This window comes from Oryzias latipes, chromosome 5, assembly GCF_053564925.1.
Source record: "Oryzias latipes strain Hd-rR chromosome 5, Olatipes_Hd-rR_3.1".
NCBI classification, from domain to species: Eukaryota; Metazoa; Chordata; class Actinopteri; order Beloniformes; family Adrianichthyidae; genus Oryzias; species Oryzias latipes.
In genome coordinates, this window is record NC_136241.1 from 18,608,187 (window position 1) to 18,627,560 (window position 19,374).

Consider the following 19,374-nt stretch of genomic DNA (forward strand, 5'->3'; position numbering starts at 1 on the left):
TCACATTATCCCTCGGCGGTGTCCCCGATCAAATAACGCTCCACATCTTCTCTGCAGACCTAAAGGCCACAGCAGGCGGCTCTGTGCCTGTACACATTTACGTGGGTGCACTCTTGTCCTCGCCTCACTGTGTGTTTGGTGTCACTCCTGAGAGAAAAGTGTTGCAGTGGTGGCCCTCGCTTCCTCGACGGCCCAGGTCTATCTAATTTCTGATGCCCGCAAACATCCCCTTCAATTTCTCCCGCTGATAGATGCTGGAGCTGCTTGAGCCCTCCGGGAGCACATCCTTCCATCCTTGTTCATCCACTGAGTGTGAGAACACTTTAGACTCATCGGGTCAGCCCCCTCGTACTGTAAACAACTGAGATCAGATTGGCACAGATCCAAAGGTCAGCGGAAAGGCTGATAATCAACATCCAGTCAGCAGTCTGTCTCTTGCGCTCTGTTCCGTCATGAGGCGTTATGTGACCCTCGCAGACTGAAGCGCTGTGTGAAATTTGACACACTTTGACAGTCTGAGACTTCCAGGCTGGTGACTTGTTTAACCAGCACTGACAGTAAACTGAGAGCTGTCACAGACATTGTCTGGTGATAAATTGTGATTGCATTGCTCATTAAGAGTTGAGCACAAGACAGGTGCTCCATCTCTGCCAGTGCTGTCTTTGGAAGTGCACTTCTTTAATCTAAAGATTGTGCTTTGAGTTAGTCAGATGCCATATAAGATTAACCATCACTGTCAACTGATGAGTACCAAAGTGTTTTGTTCATAAAGGCTATAGTAACTTCGTAACTGCACTTTTTTATTTGGACCTTTTTGGTTGTTGATTAATTTCTAAGCTTGTGTTTTCAGTATAACCTGTTGATGGATGGAGTGCGGTTGTGTTCCTTTTGTTGCATTAAGTCACGCTGCAATAACATTGCACAAAAATGTTTACGCATTTTTGGCACCATGAAGACCCGTCCGTGTTTGCTGAAACACTCTTAATTGAACAGATGGGTTACATCAAGTAGCTTAACTCTTGTGCCATTTTATTACATGATAAATCATGAAACAAAATAATTACGGTAGAACAGGGGTGGGATTGTATAAGTTCGCTTCCTTCCACTCCCTTTCAAGCAATATTTATTAATATGTCTAATTATCCTAAATTTGATTCGTCATTGTATGAATGTATGATTATTGTATTGTTTTGTGTATCATTCTTATTTGATTGCTTGAAATAAACCATTTCAAATCAAAATAAAAATCAAACATTCCCATATTCAATCTGAAATTACCCCCATCTTCCTCTTATAATTGCATCTTTCTCTTTTCTCCACTTCCTTCCCATCCACCGTATCCATCCTCTGAGCGGCACAAACATGAAAGAACACATAGGGTTTCCACAGTTCTGGAGTTCCCAAAGGACTTTTTCAAACCCCTTTACTCAACCCTTGTGCTATCCTAGGCACTTTAACGTTGGGAGTTGGGTCATCTAGACCCACTAGACAGTGCACTGAACCTTTTTTCTTCAATGATTTGTGAACCTCACTGGTGTCCATGGATTACATGAAATCTTTCCACCTTTATCCACCTTTGTCATGGTAGGGAGAACACGTCAATGTAAGGGTGGGGTCATCTAAGATAGCACAAGGGTTAAAGACCCACTCCGATGACAATTGTTTTTTTAACATGTTTTTGTGGCCTTTTTCTCATGTTGGAGGACATGTAGAAAGAAAATTAAACTTAGAATTGCATTTCTGAGTATTCCTTTATTCAAATCGTTGTGAATCAGGAGTAGACAAAAAAAAATGTTGTTGGAAAAAGCTTGTAGTTGTGACACAGAAGCTACAACAGCAAACCACAGGCTCCCCTCTCCTTTCCCTTCTGATGCATCCACTTGCAGACAAATAGATCCCTTTGCGTATTTGTTTTTCTCGTCCTATCTGGCTCCAAACTGTACGCTGGATAGCTCCAATTTTGCCCGCAATTTTTCTGAGGGGTTGTAAGGTAGCGGGGAGTGCATTAACAGATGGATGATGGGAAGTGGAACAGGCTCATTACCACTGTCGTATTTTCCTAGAAAGTGACACATTCGATTTTGGCTAAAAACGGCATATTCGTAATTAAAGACCACTGGTAACGCTTTTACGATAGATCAAAAAATGATGGGAGTTGGACTTTAGGTTGAAGAATTTCCTCACAGTCTGCTCAACTGTTAGAGAGGACAAAAAATAAAAATAAAAAGGCACACTGGTGTTTGAAAAAGAGCATTAAGTAAAGTTGCCAAGAATTAATTGGAAATATTCCAAAGATAAAGTCAAGATCACCTAAAGTCAAACCATAGAAAATGACTGATATCCTGAGGATATTTTGTGGTTCATCTTGTAACATTATAACAGGTTTTTAGAAACTGTTGACTATATATTTACTCTTTATGTTAACTTTAACTTCTTCTTCTCTGAAAAATATTTTTTTTCTTTGCTAAGGACAAGTGTGAAGCAGCAAAAACCGTTTGGGAGGGGCTGCCTGCAGAGAAGGGTCAGCAGGCCAGAGGGTGCCTGTGGGTGAGATGGGGAATAATAATGACAAACAGATTGTTGTGCTGGTCCGTCTCTAGGGAACCTTTCCACCTTGTCATGCCCAGAGACCTTATGGAACAACCGGCCAAAGAAAAACAAAAAAGAAAGTAACAAACAAAATAGCCCGCGTTTGTGGTTCTGTTGGTTTCCAATTTGCTGACGTGAATGAGGCTGCGTGCTGCTCCGAGCACTCGCCTGGAACCTGTGGGCCTTGCTTCATTAGGCGCTTTCGCCCCCAAGCTGCTGACATTTCCAAACTTCTTCCCGCTTCTTCTAATTGTTGTGAAAAATTGTTCCCGGCCTTCAACATCACAAACCTTCGATCTCAAACTCACTTGACTTTCTTTGGAGGTGGTTGGGTGAATGTTAATTCTGAACTGAATCAATCATCTACAATAAATACAACAAGAATTAAAAAATTATTTTACCAGCAACAAGAAGAATAAATGGAATTCATTATGTTGGGAGTGTCATACAATGTTTAGAAGCTAAAATAAAAGTTATTGTGAAGAATAGTTAGAAACTGCCTTTAACTTTTATTACACTAATGGTTTAAACTTAATTCACTAAGCATGTATTGTCATCTCAAAATTGTATTACATTTGAAGACAGCACAGCCAAGCTATTGTTCTCACAGTTTATTCTCACACTCCCTTTTTTCTGTGCATGTGTGATCTGCTGAGGAGGCCTCAGAGTTTCTTTCACTTTAGCCTTGAAGCGCCTCTCCAGCAGCAACTTGTGGGCTTGATTTTCACACAGGGTCCATCGGACGATCTTCTGAATATGCGGATGCAGGGTTTATATACCAAGCCCATCTCTGAGGCTCGTTGGTTCGGACTTTGAATGCACCATGTTCATCTGTCTGTCCCCTTCGTACGAAGTAAAACCTCCACATAAGATAAGTAACTGTCTCTGAGTCATTATTCATTCATTTCTGTGTGCAGGAAACTGAAGGGAACGAACCAACCTAATTTACCTATTTTACAGTCCTGTTTAGAATCACCAGTTTCCTCACAGTTATATTTGGTGAATAGTACATTCATAGCATCACTTTCTGAATTTTATGAGATTTAGGCACGAACCAATAAAGATTTCAATTTCTTTTTGCCCAACCAACAAATATTTAGAAATAAGGAATGCCATTCAGTTTCACCATGAAAGCTTTTATCAAAGATTACAAAGAATTTATCTTCTGTAAGTCACAAATTGCATTTTGGAGTGGACCAAAAACAATACTGGAATTAATAAAGAAACAAAACTTGATTTGCAAAAATGCGATTGTCAAAAAAAGATAACAATGTCCTACTTAGTATTTCATAACATGCACCCCTGCAAATACAAAATACTTTATATTTTCCCCTGAGGTTTTTAACATGTATTCATTCTTTTCACAGATTGCTTTCAGTTGAAATTTGCAAGAAAGAACACCATAATAGAGAATCATGATCTTACTGCAGAAAAAGTTCTGCACCCGTGCAAACACACTCTGTACTTCAAATCCTTTAGGATTTCTTGGGAGTTTGGAAATACAATGAAAGGCAAACATCCACAGACACTGACAGAAATATAGTGCAAACACCACAGTGGGCCTTTATGTGAGGCAAGATACATTCTGCTTCTGAGCCATTAAACATTGTTTCCCCTTGATAACCTTTGAGGTGAAGACTAACCACAAAACAGATTGTGTGAGAGAATTGTGGTTAGACACTATGTAAACTTTTGTTTTTTAACATTATTAGGGCAGAAAATGAAATAGGTTCCCTATAGAACCTGAAATATTTAAACAATTAAGAATGATTCCGTTCAGACCGATTTTGAACATAAATGTTCTGACTTTGTTCAAGAAGTTCCATCATCGTATCAAAAAGATTATTGGGAGCTGCTGAGCTCTACTTTTCTCACCACAAAGTTTAAGAGAAAAACATCGTGGACCTTTTAGAAGTGATCAGTTATGTCTGGCCCAGTGTCATCAGTTGAGGGATCTTGTGGATCTCTGTTCATCGGTGCTGATTCAGCCTCAGTCGGCTCCCTCTGTGCCTCCGAAAGGCTCACCCCGTCCTGGTTCCCCGTCTCTGGGCTCCTCCGTGCTCCGTTGTGCTCAGCCTTCTCTTTTTCCAGCATATGGTAGTGTAAGATGTTCATGATAATGAGGAACAGCCCGCCGCTCATGATCACGGCACCGCACATATAGAAAAGGTACTTGTAGTCACCATAGAGATCAACCAGTAACCCTAGAGCAGAAAAATGTAAAGAGATACGTCTGTCAAGTTTAGACACTTCACAGCTCTGAAAGTGAGAAACAGCTTAACATTTGGACTGCTGCATGGTGTGAAAGTGAAAACTACTGTAAAAAAAAAAGAAAAGAAAACTCTCTGGCCAATTTTAACTAAGCGAGCAAAGCTACTTTGGAACTGACAGAGAGCCATTACACCCTTCCTGGAGCGGCTACATCTCTGCGAAGGCAATTTCGGTTGGTTGCTACCAAAACGAATCAAAAGTGAGGCCCATTCCCAGAACTATAAATACCTAACTCGAGCCTGCAGAAAAATGACAAATATGGTTCAGATCAGGTTTAATCCTCCAAACTTTCAAACATCGGCCCACCCCCTTCAGGTCCATTTTAACAGAGAGAGGTGTGATCATTTTTCTCATTACGGCTCAACTTCTAATGATCTTCTTTTTGTGGTCATGAACAGGGAAAATATCAGAAAATTGGCCTCAAGAGATCTGACTTTTCTTTTCATTCATGAACAACTAATAAGCAGCTTTGAAATACCAGCAATGTATCTTTGAACTCCATAAACGCCAGTTTAACCTGAAGACTGAACGTCTTTTATTTAGGCATTTAGGACCTGGTTTGTAAGTAGGTGTTCTTTTGTTACACGTTAAAAACATTGTCTTGTTGGGGCTCCCATAAGCTACTCTGATCATATTTATGGTAAAGTACAGAGGTTGACATTGTGTACAGATTTTATTTTTGATTATCTCAATGCGCGGTGCGTAATCTGATTGATAGCGCTCATCTGGTTCCTGCACTCAGATGACCATCACCCTCATTAAGACAGCCCTTGATTGGCTGAGCGATAATTGCGTCCATCTGGCATGGTCACCTCTTTTTGAATGTATTCGCAGCATAATTATGGCCCAGGTACAGAACTTTAATGGTGATAGTTTGAACTGAGCATCATTAAACACCCAAAGCAAAAGGCTAATTACACCCACTTACCTTACTTCCTCCTAATTGGTTTGACCCGAAGGTTCGGAGACGCAGTAACAAGCGGATACTGTAGACTTAACGACTGTGCCCTCTGGAGGAGAATGTTAGCTGTGCAGGAGGGCACTTATTTACCCCATTAAATGAGCCCCTCGGAACAGGGATCACACTGACTTGGGGGGGCTATAACTTTTCACCTCATTAAAAGTCATATTAAAGGCAAATGAAAAGTTTTTTAAAGGGATAATAAAGCGTATATGACTAGCTAATGTGCAGATAAACTGCAAAAATTATCTGTTTATTTAGATTATTTAACAGGGCGGCCTGTGTCAAAGTCCTGTCTATTTGTTGGTTTTTATGTTTTCTATGTAAGAAAGTCTCACAAACACAAAATGTTCATTGTTGTTTTTTTTAGCTGTGTTTGTATAGAAACACAGCTACTCTGAGGCCTGTCCATCCATGACATTTGAGTATAGCTGAAGGTACCAAACAGTCAGCACATGGCATTTTATTTTGAAAACCAAGCATCTTCTGAGCTTTCTTTCTCTCTCTATGTCCCTCAAAAACTTCAATTTTTGGTCAATTCCATGAAACTAAGCATTACACTGTTCCCACTTAGTTTTGAGGATGAAGCAAAATGCTCCACCTTCAACCCAGAGAAAACAGCTTGTTTCTATTTAGAAAGAGTGCTTTGGGAAACAATCTGCTACTCATGATGTCAGGGGTACTCAGAAAAGCCAAGAAAGTCAATACAGACACCACTTTCTGTGGGTTGTGATGTGTTGTTAAGATAAAACTTCTGAACAGCAAAGTGTGACCATCAAGCAAAGATCCTTACACATCTCTGGTTTGGAAGTGTAAGTGACATTTTTGGCCTTTTAACTTGAAGTCAAATCTAACGTATTCACCAAAAGTATATTTGTGTATTATAAAAAAGTGTATTCATTTACATAATTCCATTTAGAAAGTGAAACTTTCATAAAACATAAATTTAGGCCCCACTGTTTAATTGTTTTCAAGCATTTGTTTTTACATAATTTGGGGTTTCAGTTCATAAATCCCTCAAAAGCAGGATTTTAAAAAATTTGAATACAGAGGAGAAATGAAACGGAATTTCACCAACTATTCACGTACAAACCTCAAATCACCTGCACAGGTTCTCCAGATGTATATAAATGGGTTCAGTTTGGTTCAGTCGTCCTAATTTGGTTCAATATGGAGAAGACTTCAGACCTGACCACTCCCCAAAAGACCATCATTGATCCCCTCCATAGTTATGGGTTAGCCACTAAAGTTCCTAGCTAAGGAGGCTGGTTGTTCACAGAACGCTGTACACAGATCAACGGAAAGTCTAAAGGAAGGACAAAATGTAGCAGGAGAAGATGCAGCAGCAAAGAGATGACCGTGGGCTTCAGCGGATTATCAAAAGGATAAAATTCAAGAACCTGCAGACATCCAGAAAGAGTGGAATGAGATGGAGGAAGAGCTTCCAAAAGCATCACATACAGACACATTTGGGAGATGGGCTACACCTGTCTGGTTCCTCAGGTCCATCCACCTCTTACCCTGGGGCAACCGAGAAAATTTGTCAACTGGACGAAGTAGAAGAAAGACCGGACTTTTGTCCAGTGGTCCAAGGTCCAGTTTTCTGATGAAAGTAAAGTGTGTCTTTCATTTGGGAATCAAGGTCCAAGGATGAGAGGAAGACTGGTGAGGAGCAGAACCCAAAGCTGCTTGAGGTCCAGTGTGAAATCTCAAAGTTGGTCATTATTTAAGCTTCAATGTCCAGCGCTCGTGTTGGTAAACTCTGACTTTATGATTCCATCTGCTGTGGACCTGGATGGAGATGCAGATTTCATCTTCCAATAGAACCTGGCCCCTGCCCAGAACCTGTTTTGATACCCGTTGCCCATGCCATGACCAGCCTGCCAACATCGTCGGACCTAAACCTAACTGAAAATTGATTGGGTATTATATGAGAAGAATGAGGGAGACAAAGAGCTACCATAAAGAAAATCTGAACTTCCATTACTAAGGTACCTTCCATTGTTAAGGCAAAGAGATTCCCAACCAAGTACTGAAGATGGACATATCATAAATATTGTACTTTGAACTGATCAAAACCTCTATCTTTATCTTTTGTAAGAAAAAAGAGAAGTCATAGTGATTTCTCCACAGTATTTTAATTTTATGAAATTTTGTTTTTGAGGGTTTCATGAAAAACAACACACAACAACAAATAAATTGTTAAATCAATTAAACAGTGGGCCCTGAATCTATTTTCTATGAGTTTCATTTTTTAGAATGTAAAAATGGAAATGAATACACTTTTCCATGATATTCTAATTATTTGGAAAGGGTCTGTATTGGTCAAGGACAATTCATTCACAGCATAATTCAAAGTCCTTTTCAGATTAAAAAGTATTTTTCTGTTGTTGTTGCTTTTTTTTTGTTGGGGTGTTTGATGGAGGACAGCTTCATGAACAAAGTGCAGTTCAAAGCTATTTTGGCCCAGACATGCTTTATAAATCAGGAGTGTCTGCTGAAACACTGGAGAGGCTGAAAGTGTCTGTTTGTGTGCGTCTTTGTCCTTGTCTAAGCATGCACACAATGTAAGCAGAGCGCATTGTGTATAAACATATAAGTAACAGGACAGTTTGGGGTTCCATCAATGTCAGACAGTGACATCATTTATCTTTAGGCCGCTAGGTCCTCATTATTTTACTCTAAAACTGAAAACACTAAAATGAACCATTGCTTTCTGTTAAAACTGCAGAGAAATGTATTGTCTGAATTCCATGGGTTATTTACAAAACTCTCCCGTTCGTCTTCCTCTGAACACTAACCAACTAAAAACCAATTAGTGGTAGGCAGGTCAGTGGTCTACAGAGGTAATTTGACCAATCAGAAGAGACTTGGCTAAGGCATCATTTAAACCTGCAGAGGGCGAAGAGAGCAATGGGGCTTGAACAATTTAAAAATGTTTGAGCTTTTTCTACCAACACTCAAGTAAATCATAATATAAAAGCATAATATTCAAAAGCATTAAAAACCATGTCTATTTAATTGTACTCGTCCTCTTTTTGTCTGAAAGTTAGGATAATACAAAATGTTCAAACATTATGCACAAGTAATATAGTTTAAAGGTTACTATTTAGTCAAGGACGTCAGCCTAATGCAACACAGGATATGCTATTTTAGAAAAAGGCAATATTTCTATGGGGAAAATACAAACATTAGCTGAAAAAAATTCAGTGTGGATCCGTAGCGAAGTCACTTCGTGCTGCTGCCTATCCAGTCTCCCTGTGCTTTGAAAAAAGGGATGTGTCAGGAAGGGCATCCAGCGTAAAAACTCTCTTCCAAAACCACTTGTGCGAATTAGTGAAAAGGTGATTCGCTGTGGTGACCCTTGACGGGATGAGCTGAAAGGTGAACAACTAACAGCTATTTAGTGTTCCAGTGATCTGCCATGTACTCAATGACAGGCCACATTATAAACTACAGGGTTTAAGTGTCCAGACAGATATAAAATAGACTTGAGAAGTCACAATACAGAAAAAAAGAAACACTTAAAAAAAAATCTTTTTTTTTTTTTATGAATAACCAGACTAGTAACTTTTATAAATCAGGTGGTATGCAGGAACATGTGACTGAAGTGATTTATCTCCTATTTGTAGCCCTGTGATGCTTTGTCGGGCCGCTGGAACATTTAAGATGCTAACATTTATTTTAATGTAAAGCTGCCAGTATTTGATCATTTATCATCAGATCTAGGATAACTAAAAGTTTTGGCAAAATTTCCTGAACAAACTGCTGGATGGCAGTTTTACCATGGAAGAATAAGAATTTCCAAAAACCAGGCGGAGAAGAGATCCCACTTCCCTGCTGGCCCCCTGCTCTCCAGTCTTTTTTTTCACCCAATGAATAGAGTGGCATGTCTTGTCAGGGTTCTGACTTTTTCCTTAATAAAGAGAAGAACCACACAGGAGATGAGAGCTTTTGCTAGACTTCTGCAGCAGGAGAATCGGTCTGTCACAGCGCGAACTGTCACAGTTACCGCTTTCTGGACTCTTTTGTGCCACTTCTGGGTCTGAAACTGTCCGCTGGTGCGTTGTTTACACGATCAGCTGTTGACGTCCAGCAGTGAAAATATGCGTTCGGAAATCGCTGAATTATTTTCTGTTTAATTCAATTTTCAACAGAGTTGTGTTAACAAGATCATTTCTCCGTTATGGGATCAATAAGATTGAAGAAAGTTATATTTTATTTTAGTTTGATAAATAAACCTCAGTGAGCACATTCAATTTGAACAATCTATGTTTCAGTACTGGATGTACATGCCTGTGACCCCGTAGGCTATTTTTGACAGAATCAACACAAGAAATCTCATATTCAAGAATATTTCATATTGCAGAACTTTGTCTTTATAAATAGGTTTCGTTCTGACAGATTTCTTACCCCATACAAAAAGGCACATCCCTTTAAAATTGTGTTGTTCATCTCTATGTCTACATTACTCTATGTCTCTATTTAAGAATCGTGAAGGATACAAAATTAAAAACATCCATTGTGCAAATAAGAGATATGAAATGGCCAGATCTAAACACATCATGTATCAGTTATTATTACCTAATCGACTAAACATTATTTGTGATGTGATCTTGTTTGTAAATGCATAGATTACTGTGGGATTTAGGCTTTCTTACCTGCAGTAGGTGGTCCTAACAGCATAGGGAAGCACTCTATGATGGTGACCAGTCCAACAGCACTTGGGAACCGTTGGTTTCCCATCAGGTCCATTAGGCATTCAAAAATAAGGGCAAACACCATGCCAAAGCCCACACCAAAAAAAACAGCGTAGCCCACCAGGAAGGCATAGCTCGTCATCATGGGGCAAAGTAAATGGCACGCACCATTAAAAATCATGGCAAAGCCAAAGAAGTACTGGATTCTTGGTCTGATCCACTTGCTGTTGGCTATCAAACCGGTGCCAGGACGGACAAACATGTCAACAAAGCCCATGATGGAGAGCAGATAGGCTGCAGAATACTCCTCCACACCTTGGCTGACTGCATAAGCTGACAAGAACACGATAGGCGCATAGGCACCAAAGATGTACATCGTGTTACCCATCAGGTAAATGATGAAGCCCCTGTCTTTAAAAAAAGAAAAATCCAAAAACTGTCTTGCATTGGTCAGGCACCTTCCTTTTTTGCTCATGTTGTGTTTAGTTGTCGTTTCCATATTCTTTAGTGCTGCAACAGCGGATGGGTTGCAAGATAGAGTCACAGGTCTCATTAGTGCCCCTGCAACGCAACAGTTAAGCATCATACCCCCCAGTATTAGCAGACTTCCTCTCCACCCAAAGTCACCCAGAAGAAATTGGTTGAGAGGGGCGAGAAAACAGAGGAAAACTGGACTTCCTGCCATGGCGAGTCCATTAGCTAATGGCCGCTTGGATAAAAAATATTTACTGATGATGGTGAGAGATGCATTGAGGTTAAAGCAGAGTCCACAACCTGTAGAAAGATATAAGGAAAAGAAATAAGACACTTCAAGAAAATAGAAACTGCAAAAAGAAACCTCTGCTGAACTTGAACTCCAAAGGGCCCTTGCCAAATTAAATTACAACTGATTTTGTAAGGTGCTAATTTAAGTTCCATCTCATTTCACTTTTGCCAACTAAAATCTCATTATGGAATGTTGGAATTATTTCAGAAATAATTTCTCCATTCACGTAGAAGGAAATTGGGAGCCTAGGTAATACGTTTGCTCTCTTGCCTTCCTACCTGGAGCATATTAATTTAATAGGACCTTAATTTGAGAAAGATGAAGAGCTACAGATAGATGGTTGTGAAGCTACATTTTCTCCCCCCACCCATATCAATTTACTCTTCTTCCCTGGATCTATGTTAAAACAAAAAGTTTTTTTCTCTCCTCTATTCACTTAAGTTGCCAACAAGGGCTGACCACAGAGATCACATATGAAATAATATGATAGTTCGCCGTTCTTTAGGAGTGCATAAAAATATTTATATTTTGCCATTAATCCCACAAATGGAAGAAAGAAAGGAAAATGCTTTAAATGTCAACAGGACTAGTTGCTTTAAAGCAATTTATAAAATGTGGCATCTTTGAAGAGCCCACTACGATAAAAATTTTGTTTTTAACATGTTCTTGTGGTCTTTTTCTCATGATGGAGGACAAATAGTAAGAATATTAAGCTTAAAATTGCATTTCTTAGTATTTCTTTATTGAAATCACTGTGAATTAGGAGCAGACGAAAAACGGCTGTGGGAGAAAGCTTTTAAGTGTGTCTTACAAGTTTCTATGGCAAGCCACAAGTCCTCTGCTCCATTCCCTTCTAATTTACTTTCAGACGAAGATCCATATACACCTTCATCTTCCTCATAGGCCTGCATTTGGCTCAAAACTGTACAGCTGGACGGCTCCAATATTGTTCACCATTTTTGTTGTGCCTGTAATACCAAGCTGGGGGTTGTGAGGGACTGTAAGCTAGAGGAAGAGCACGTAAACAGATGTCTACTATGTCCTGGAAAAACTACACAGGTTTTATTTTTATTTAGGCTAAAAACAGTATAATCATAATTAAAAGACCATTGGGAACGCTTTAAAATTACATCAAATGGGACTGGGACTTTTAGTTTAATTTCATGGATTAATACCAACTCGTAATTTATGTTGCAGCACATTTCTTTTAAAAAAACAACCACATTTATGTGGGATTCACTTTACTTTCAGCTGCCAACTATTGTAACCCAGGTGTGGAGGCGAAGGGATTATTATGTATAACAGCCAAAGGCAACGATGTGTTCAGGTGCTCTTTTGCTATATTTATATTTTTGTCAGAAAGGTGTCTGATGCAAGGATTTCAGCCTTGAATGAATTGATATTTTTGCCGTTTGCCCCACTCACACTTCTGCCCTGTGTTTTCCTAATTTTTTTTTAGTTCGTCTTTGATGTTTATGTTTTCATGTTGTCCTTGGTTTTGCCATGCGTGCTGATCCAACAACAGCCTGAACGTTCCCAACAGGAAACTGGCTCCTCTTTGTTGTGGCTCAAAGAAAATACAAAGTAGAAAAAAATGGAAAACTTCTTCATTTTGTCATGGGGGCCTTTCCATTGAACTGGTAGGTTTTTTGCATTTGCAGGTATTAATGGGGACGTAGGCATATGTTAGTATGCCTACTGGGTCAAACTTTCTGATACCTGCCTGTCAGCGTTCCAGGACACAGGGGAGCACAGCGAGGCCAGCACACGCCCCTGGCCACTACACATGGCCCAGCAACTAGCTAGGTCCATTAATCCTTTACAGGAGCCGTTGGCAGGGTAATGAGCCTCATAGGGTAAAGGAGAGCCCCCATGTGACGACCATGATTGGACACCACGGGAAAGTGCATAGGGCCACAGAAGACCACGCTCTCCTGGATCAGACATGGTTCTGTCTTAATTACTGTCCTACTCTTGCTGCTCTAACTGAACCCCATGAGCAGATACCCCAAGCTCAAAGATAACATAGCTGCAGACTCAACAGAGAAAGGTCCGGGCTGGAGCTTCTGACAATATGTACAAAAATGGAAACTGCCATTCTTCCATTAGTGGAGCTACAAACCCATGGAACAACAGGCAGAATGACAAATGGCTCCACTTCATGCCTCTGTTCTGGTTTGGGATAGACTAATTGACAAAAGAGGGCATTACAGGCAATGCAGGAATGTATTTCCAGAGCACTTTGACAAAAAAAAAATGATACCTTACCTCCGATGATCCCGATGCTCAGGTAGAGATAAACAATGGACCTTCCAAAAGAAGCAGTAACCATGGAAACCCCACACATCAGTCCACCAACTATGACTATGGGTCGGCTTCCAAAGCGTTTGACCAGCACGCTGCTCACCGGTCCTAGAGGCAGATAAAATACAAAACCCTTTCAGTCATTTTAAAACTTCAAATCAATTAACATTGTTAGAATAATGTTTAACATAAAATATGAAATCTCTGCTCAAAAAACTATGATCTTCAATGTTTGTAGAACAAAATCACAGAAGATTATTAAAACCTGAAGCAAAATACCTGTGTAAAACTGTCATAAAAGCTCATGTAGTGCAGGCAAAAACGGATACAAATCAGGTTTAAATACTTCAATGCTATGAAAAAAAATCCTCATTTTATTGTTGAAAATGACAAAACTGATTTCCGAGAAAATTAGATTATAGATAGGATTTTTTTTAGGAAAACATCAGCAAAAACAGTAACAACTTACAACCAAACTGCAATAAATTTGATCATATCATATTTAATTAAAATGTGATTTTAAATAATATTAACATAATTTGGACTTAATAAAATTAGATTGAACCTACTTAGGTTAGATTAATGAATCAAAATATTTTACAAAAAGTATTTTTTGTGGAAAAAAGTCATAATCTGCTCAAACCTGAATCAAAAAACTGAAAAAAATGTAGTTGAACAAGTATATAGAACACATCAGTCATAGTATGCACGCAGTTGCATTCTGACTTTATTTAAAGTACAGATCAACTTATGTAGTTGTTTCTATTGTATTGGCCCCTGCCATAAAATTTGACATTTGTGGGATTTTAAATTGCAAAATTAGCTTCAAATTGTAAAAAAAAGTTAAAAACTTAAGATTGTCTGTGTGAATATAAAAGTGAACAAGCAATAGAGGGCACGGTTAACTGATGCTGTAAACACATTAAAACATTAATAATATGTATATAAAGGAGCCTATGTGTCACTGGTTTGCTGCTTAAAATTCCATGAACTTGTACATTTAGTGCAGATTCTCCTAAACTGCAAGATGGAACAAAGACTGCAGAAAATTTTGAACCAAAAGTTGTTCCGTGATGAGGCCCAAAGAAAACAGCAAACTCAAGTGTTTCAGACGAAGGACAGAAAAACATCAAAGCAGAAGATGAGAAAGACCTCCACACCCAACACTGTGATCAATCAGCAGGTCAGCAGTCTTTATGATGCTGCCAACTTTCTTCTCATTGATAACCTTGCTAGAAAGAGTGACATTGCACCACCAGCTCTCCAGCATTGATTAAACTTTTTACATTCTTACAGCTGTAAAGACCACAAAGATGTTATCCACGGATGTTAAAGATATGCTGCACTCACACAAAAGGCTGTTGTTACCTGAAGACCGAGTATTGTAGGTTACTTAGACTTCCAAGCCTTTGATTAAGGAACAGTTCTTTGGGTCAAAATGTGAAAAAAGGTCTTGATTTGACCCTTTTTTACTCACATGCTGGTTTAGGCGTCTAAAAAAAATAAAAGAATTAAAAACAGGCAGCAGCATACATTTATGAAAACAATGGAATGCAAAAACTACTCTTGTTGGCTTCCAAACCTTTTTTGAAGATGAATATTAAACTAAATATTTCATTTTTTGGGAATTGTCTTTTGGTTTCCGGAATTTTGTTTTGATTTCTAAAATGTAATGTTTCTTCATAATTTGTTGAGCTTTTTTTAATTGTCATTGTGATCTTTAATATGTTTTTGCATTGAGTGATTTGTTGATGTGATTTGCACTTCAGGGCCACCGTAGTTTTTGCACCGAAATGAGTAGACAACTGCAAGAAGTTTTAAAAATAAATTGTTACAAGTTTAATCATTGCTTCCACTTTCCAACTTTAGGTTAAAAAGAATCCCCTCAACTTTGAAACTTAAAGAGTGTTGGAAAGGAAACTGGAATGATTTTTAAAAGGGATACAAATTTGAAAGTGCTCTTGAGCACTTTGTTCACCTAACACTACACTGATTATTAAGTAATACTATTTTGTCCATTTATCTACACAAGTACAACGTGTACCTGAATAAATGGCGTATACTTATATAGCGCTTTCTACTTTCTTACGAAGGCCCAAAGCGCTTTACAGTCACAGTCCCATTCACCCAAGCACACACACATTCACACACTGATGGCGGCTCCGCTGCCAAACACTGGCGCCAACCTCCCACCAGAGGTAAGGTGGGGTTCAGTGTCTTGCCCAAGGACACTTCGACACATGGGCGTGCAAGGCGGGAATCGAACCTGCAATATTACGATCATGGGTTGACCGCCCTTCCGCTGCACCACGGCCGCCCCCATAAAAAATAAAGTATTTCAAAACTTATTATCTAAATCTGTTTTTTTTTTTTTATTATTTTCGACATCTGTATTCACTGTATGTACATTCATCTTGCTGTTAATGTAGTTTAGTGGAGCTGGCGTGGGTCAAAGATGGATCATTGTTCCCTCATAGAGGGTGTCTCAATAGGGCATCTCTTGTTTCAACACAAATTTCCATTCCAAGTTCATCATTCAGGCCCCTTGAGAGGAAACTTTCTGAAAGGCCGTCATTTCTTCCCCCATGGGGACGCGGTGTCCAGCCCCATTGTGCTGAACCGTCCTCTGATGTATCGTCTCTCTCCTCCACTGGATGACATTGCTGAGGCCTTGCCAAGGACAACATGATAAAGTCTTGTGTCTGCGCCACAGTGGAGGCGTATATTTCACAGGTTAGGCCTCCCTGACCCAACTGAAAGGGAGTCCCATTTCCCCAAACTCTGTCACCTTGAAAATCGTAGATGATGAACTCATATGACGTCCAAGCACAATAACCATTTTTGGATTTTTTGTTTTGCATCCACTTCAAAGTTCATGTACTTTCTCTTAGCAACCAATCATTTCAGTTTTCCTTTCAGAAATATCTTCAATAAGTTCACTAAAGTAAAAAGAGAGCCCTCCAATAATGCACTCTTCGAAGGCCATTATCCTGCTTAAACCACGGTCACTTAAATAAGAAATACTAAATGATCACTTATTTTTTAGGCGTGTGTTATACTTGTGCATTATCAGTTTTTAATGCACACCCAGCAGCCAATCAGAATAAAGAATTAACCCGGACCATGGTATGAATACATATATTCTTCCATTCATTCATCGTCTAATCCGTTTTGTCCCTTTCAGGGTCACAGGGCTGCCGGAGCCTATCTCGGCCACTTGTGGGCGAAGGCGGGGGACATCCTGGACTGGTCACCAGTCTGTCGCAGGGCCACAATCACACACTAATGCACTCTCACATTCACACCTATGGACAATCTAGAGTAACCAATTTACTTATGAGGCATGTTTTTGGACGGTGGGAGGAAGCTGGAGTCCCCGGAGAAAACCCTCGCATGCACAGGGAGAACATGCAAACTCCACACAGAAAGGTGCCCCATTGGGGTTCTGTTCCAGGCCTTCTTGCTGTGAGGCAAGAGCGCTAACCACTGTGCCACCATGCAGCCTAAATACATATACCGGTATTTAACTTTTCTAATAGAAATCAAAAAAAGAAAATTAAAAGGGGAAAAATGTAAAGGCCAGACTGTACCAATGCTACATTTTTAGAGTAAAATGAATTTGAATGTGATCTGAAGCATTCAAACTCCTCCCATGTCAATCTCCTGTGCATAAACCACCACAAAACACACGATTATCCAGCAAGAATGAGTCTAAAGGAAGGATCTGCACCAACTACATGCAGCCAAACTGCTGTAGAATTAGTTTTACAGAGCACACTGCAGGTCAAATTATTATTTTTTTCTTTTAAACATCAAGTTGATGGATTTCACTTTGCCTTGATGATTTATGTTATACAGGTAATATGTGCCTCAAATGCTAATGGCTCTAATATGCATTCAAATTAGATTTGTAAGGTCATGGAGAGATTTAAAAACTATCTGCTTCACAGAAAGTTGTAGACTAAGGCAGGGAAGCCATCATGACAAACCTGAAGGGTTTACATCCAGATACTCTGTCAACACACTTGTGAGTTGAATCAAACTTTCTTAGGATGATGCTTCTTATCCAAATGATTTCTTATTATCTGTGAGGTCTTTGATCATTTCACAGTTCTCACACATTGAATGCATCGCAAATATAAGGGGTGCTGTCAGTCATCTATAACTGCGGCACAACACAGATCCCAAGTTAGCTTAGATTCAGATGCTGCACAGTGAGGACGTTACAATTACTGGTTTCTGGTTTTTAAACACTGAAACCTGGAGGCCACGGCAGCAATAAATGAGAGTTAACCACGGCCAGCTCACCGCCTGAAGGTCGGTCAGGTGACGGCTCCAACTCGGCGACAGCCTTCCAATTACGCACATGAAGATATTTGAGTGTGCAGTCATGTGAAGTTAGTTTATCAACTGTTTGTCTGTGGAAGAGGGTCCACAGTACAAACATGCACAAGTACACAAGTTGTTGTCTTTAGGCAAAGCAAATACAGACAATTGAAAGATTTGAGTGTGCGTCATGCAGATACACAAAATAACTGCAGCTGGCTGGTGTTAAGTGCCTTTACTTTCCTTTTTTTATTAAGTATAAGGCAAATATAATGTAAAAATTCATCCCACAGAAAACCCTACCTTATAATATGCTGTAAAGAAAATATAAGGAAAGGTTGAATTATGGCCCGCAAATACAAAAAAAGCTCCATATCCATGGTCACTTATTGATGCAACTTGTCAAATATTGCACAGAAAATGATGCATTTAAAAAAAAAGCAAATAAAAGTCAGCTGATACTTACAGAAGGGCTAGTTTAAAAACATTTTTGAATAATTGAGATGAACTTCCATTAGAATAAAAAATGGATTCATCAAATCAATCGATTGCTTCATAGAAGCAATTTCTTGGGTTTTTTTTGGCAAAAAAAAAAAAAGTTTCTTTTTTAATTTGTAGGAGTTAAACTGTCAGGCCACTTTCAGGCCTGATTAACACCCTGGGAATTTCTACCGGTAGGTTTTTTTGTGCTTCACATCATATCCAGATGCAAAGACCTCTGACATCTACAAACCTGACAAAACAAGACCAAAAAATAAAACCTAATAAATATTCTAAATCATTTGTAAAGATTCTGATTCCCATAAAAAAAAACTTTGTTTGGACATTAAAGATTGCAATGATTGAATCAACTCATGATTGGATTAACTCACCGCCTGCATACATAACAGCCAGCATTATGGAGGAGATCCATGCTATTTCACTGGAGCTGGCCCCCAAATCCTCTTGAATTTCTTTGAAGAAGATGGAAAGAGCTTTAGGAGTAGAATAAGCAAATCCAATGGAAATATGGGCCCCGACCACCACCATCCAACCCCATCCCCCATCTGGGGGTTTGGACTCCGCAGCATCTGTTGCAGCAGGGCTCATGATCCTGTTGAACAAGAAAAACATGAAATCAAGAAACACATTTTCCTGTGCAATTGTGTTCACTAAAAAGAGGAAAAAGTAAAGTGCAGACTTTCAAAATAAAAGCCGAAGCTTCCAGGTCAGTTCAAGCTTTACCTTTCACTTGTCACCTCTTTCCACCGGGAGCCTGTTGCTTGTCTGGTGGCTCGGCAGCAACAGTGCTCATGTGGCCGCTCGGGCTTCCTCATTCCACGCTGGGTCACATGTACTTCTGCCTGAAGGAGGGGTTTGTGGGCTGGGGTTAGGGGTGGGAGGTTGGTCTGCACTCCTATCTGCTAGCTCGTCATCTTTGCTTTGACTAAAATAAATATCCAAACACAAATTCCACT

General features: G+C 39.5%; 1 protein-coding gene across 1 annotated transcript; it reads right to left on the reverse strand.

Annotated features, from left to right (window-relative positions):
- Window positions 1-3,709: 3,709 nt before the first annotated feature.
- LOC101163407 (monocarboxylate transporter 2) lies at window positions 3,710-19,374 on the reverse strand. Its single transcript, XM_004068851.5, has 5 exons — window positions 19,142-19,374; window positions 18,790-19,010; window positions 13,556-13,699; window positions 10,483-11,295; window positions 3,710-4,793 (listed from the first exon to the last, which is right to left on the reverse strand). Exons 1-5 carry the CDS (start codon window positions 19,231-19,233, stop codon window positions 4,498-4,500), a joined length of 1,566 nt encoding a protein of 521 aa, XP_004068899.2. The 5' UTR covers window positions 19,234-19,374; the 3' UTR covers window positions 3,710-4,497.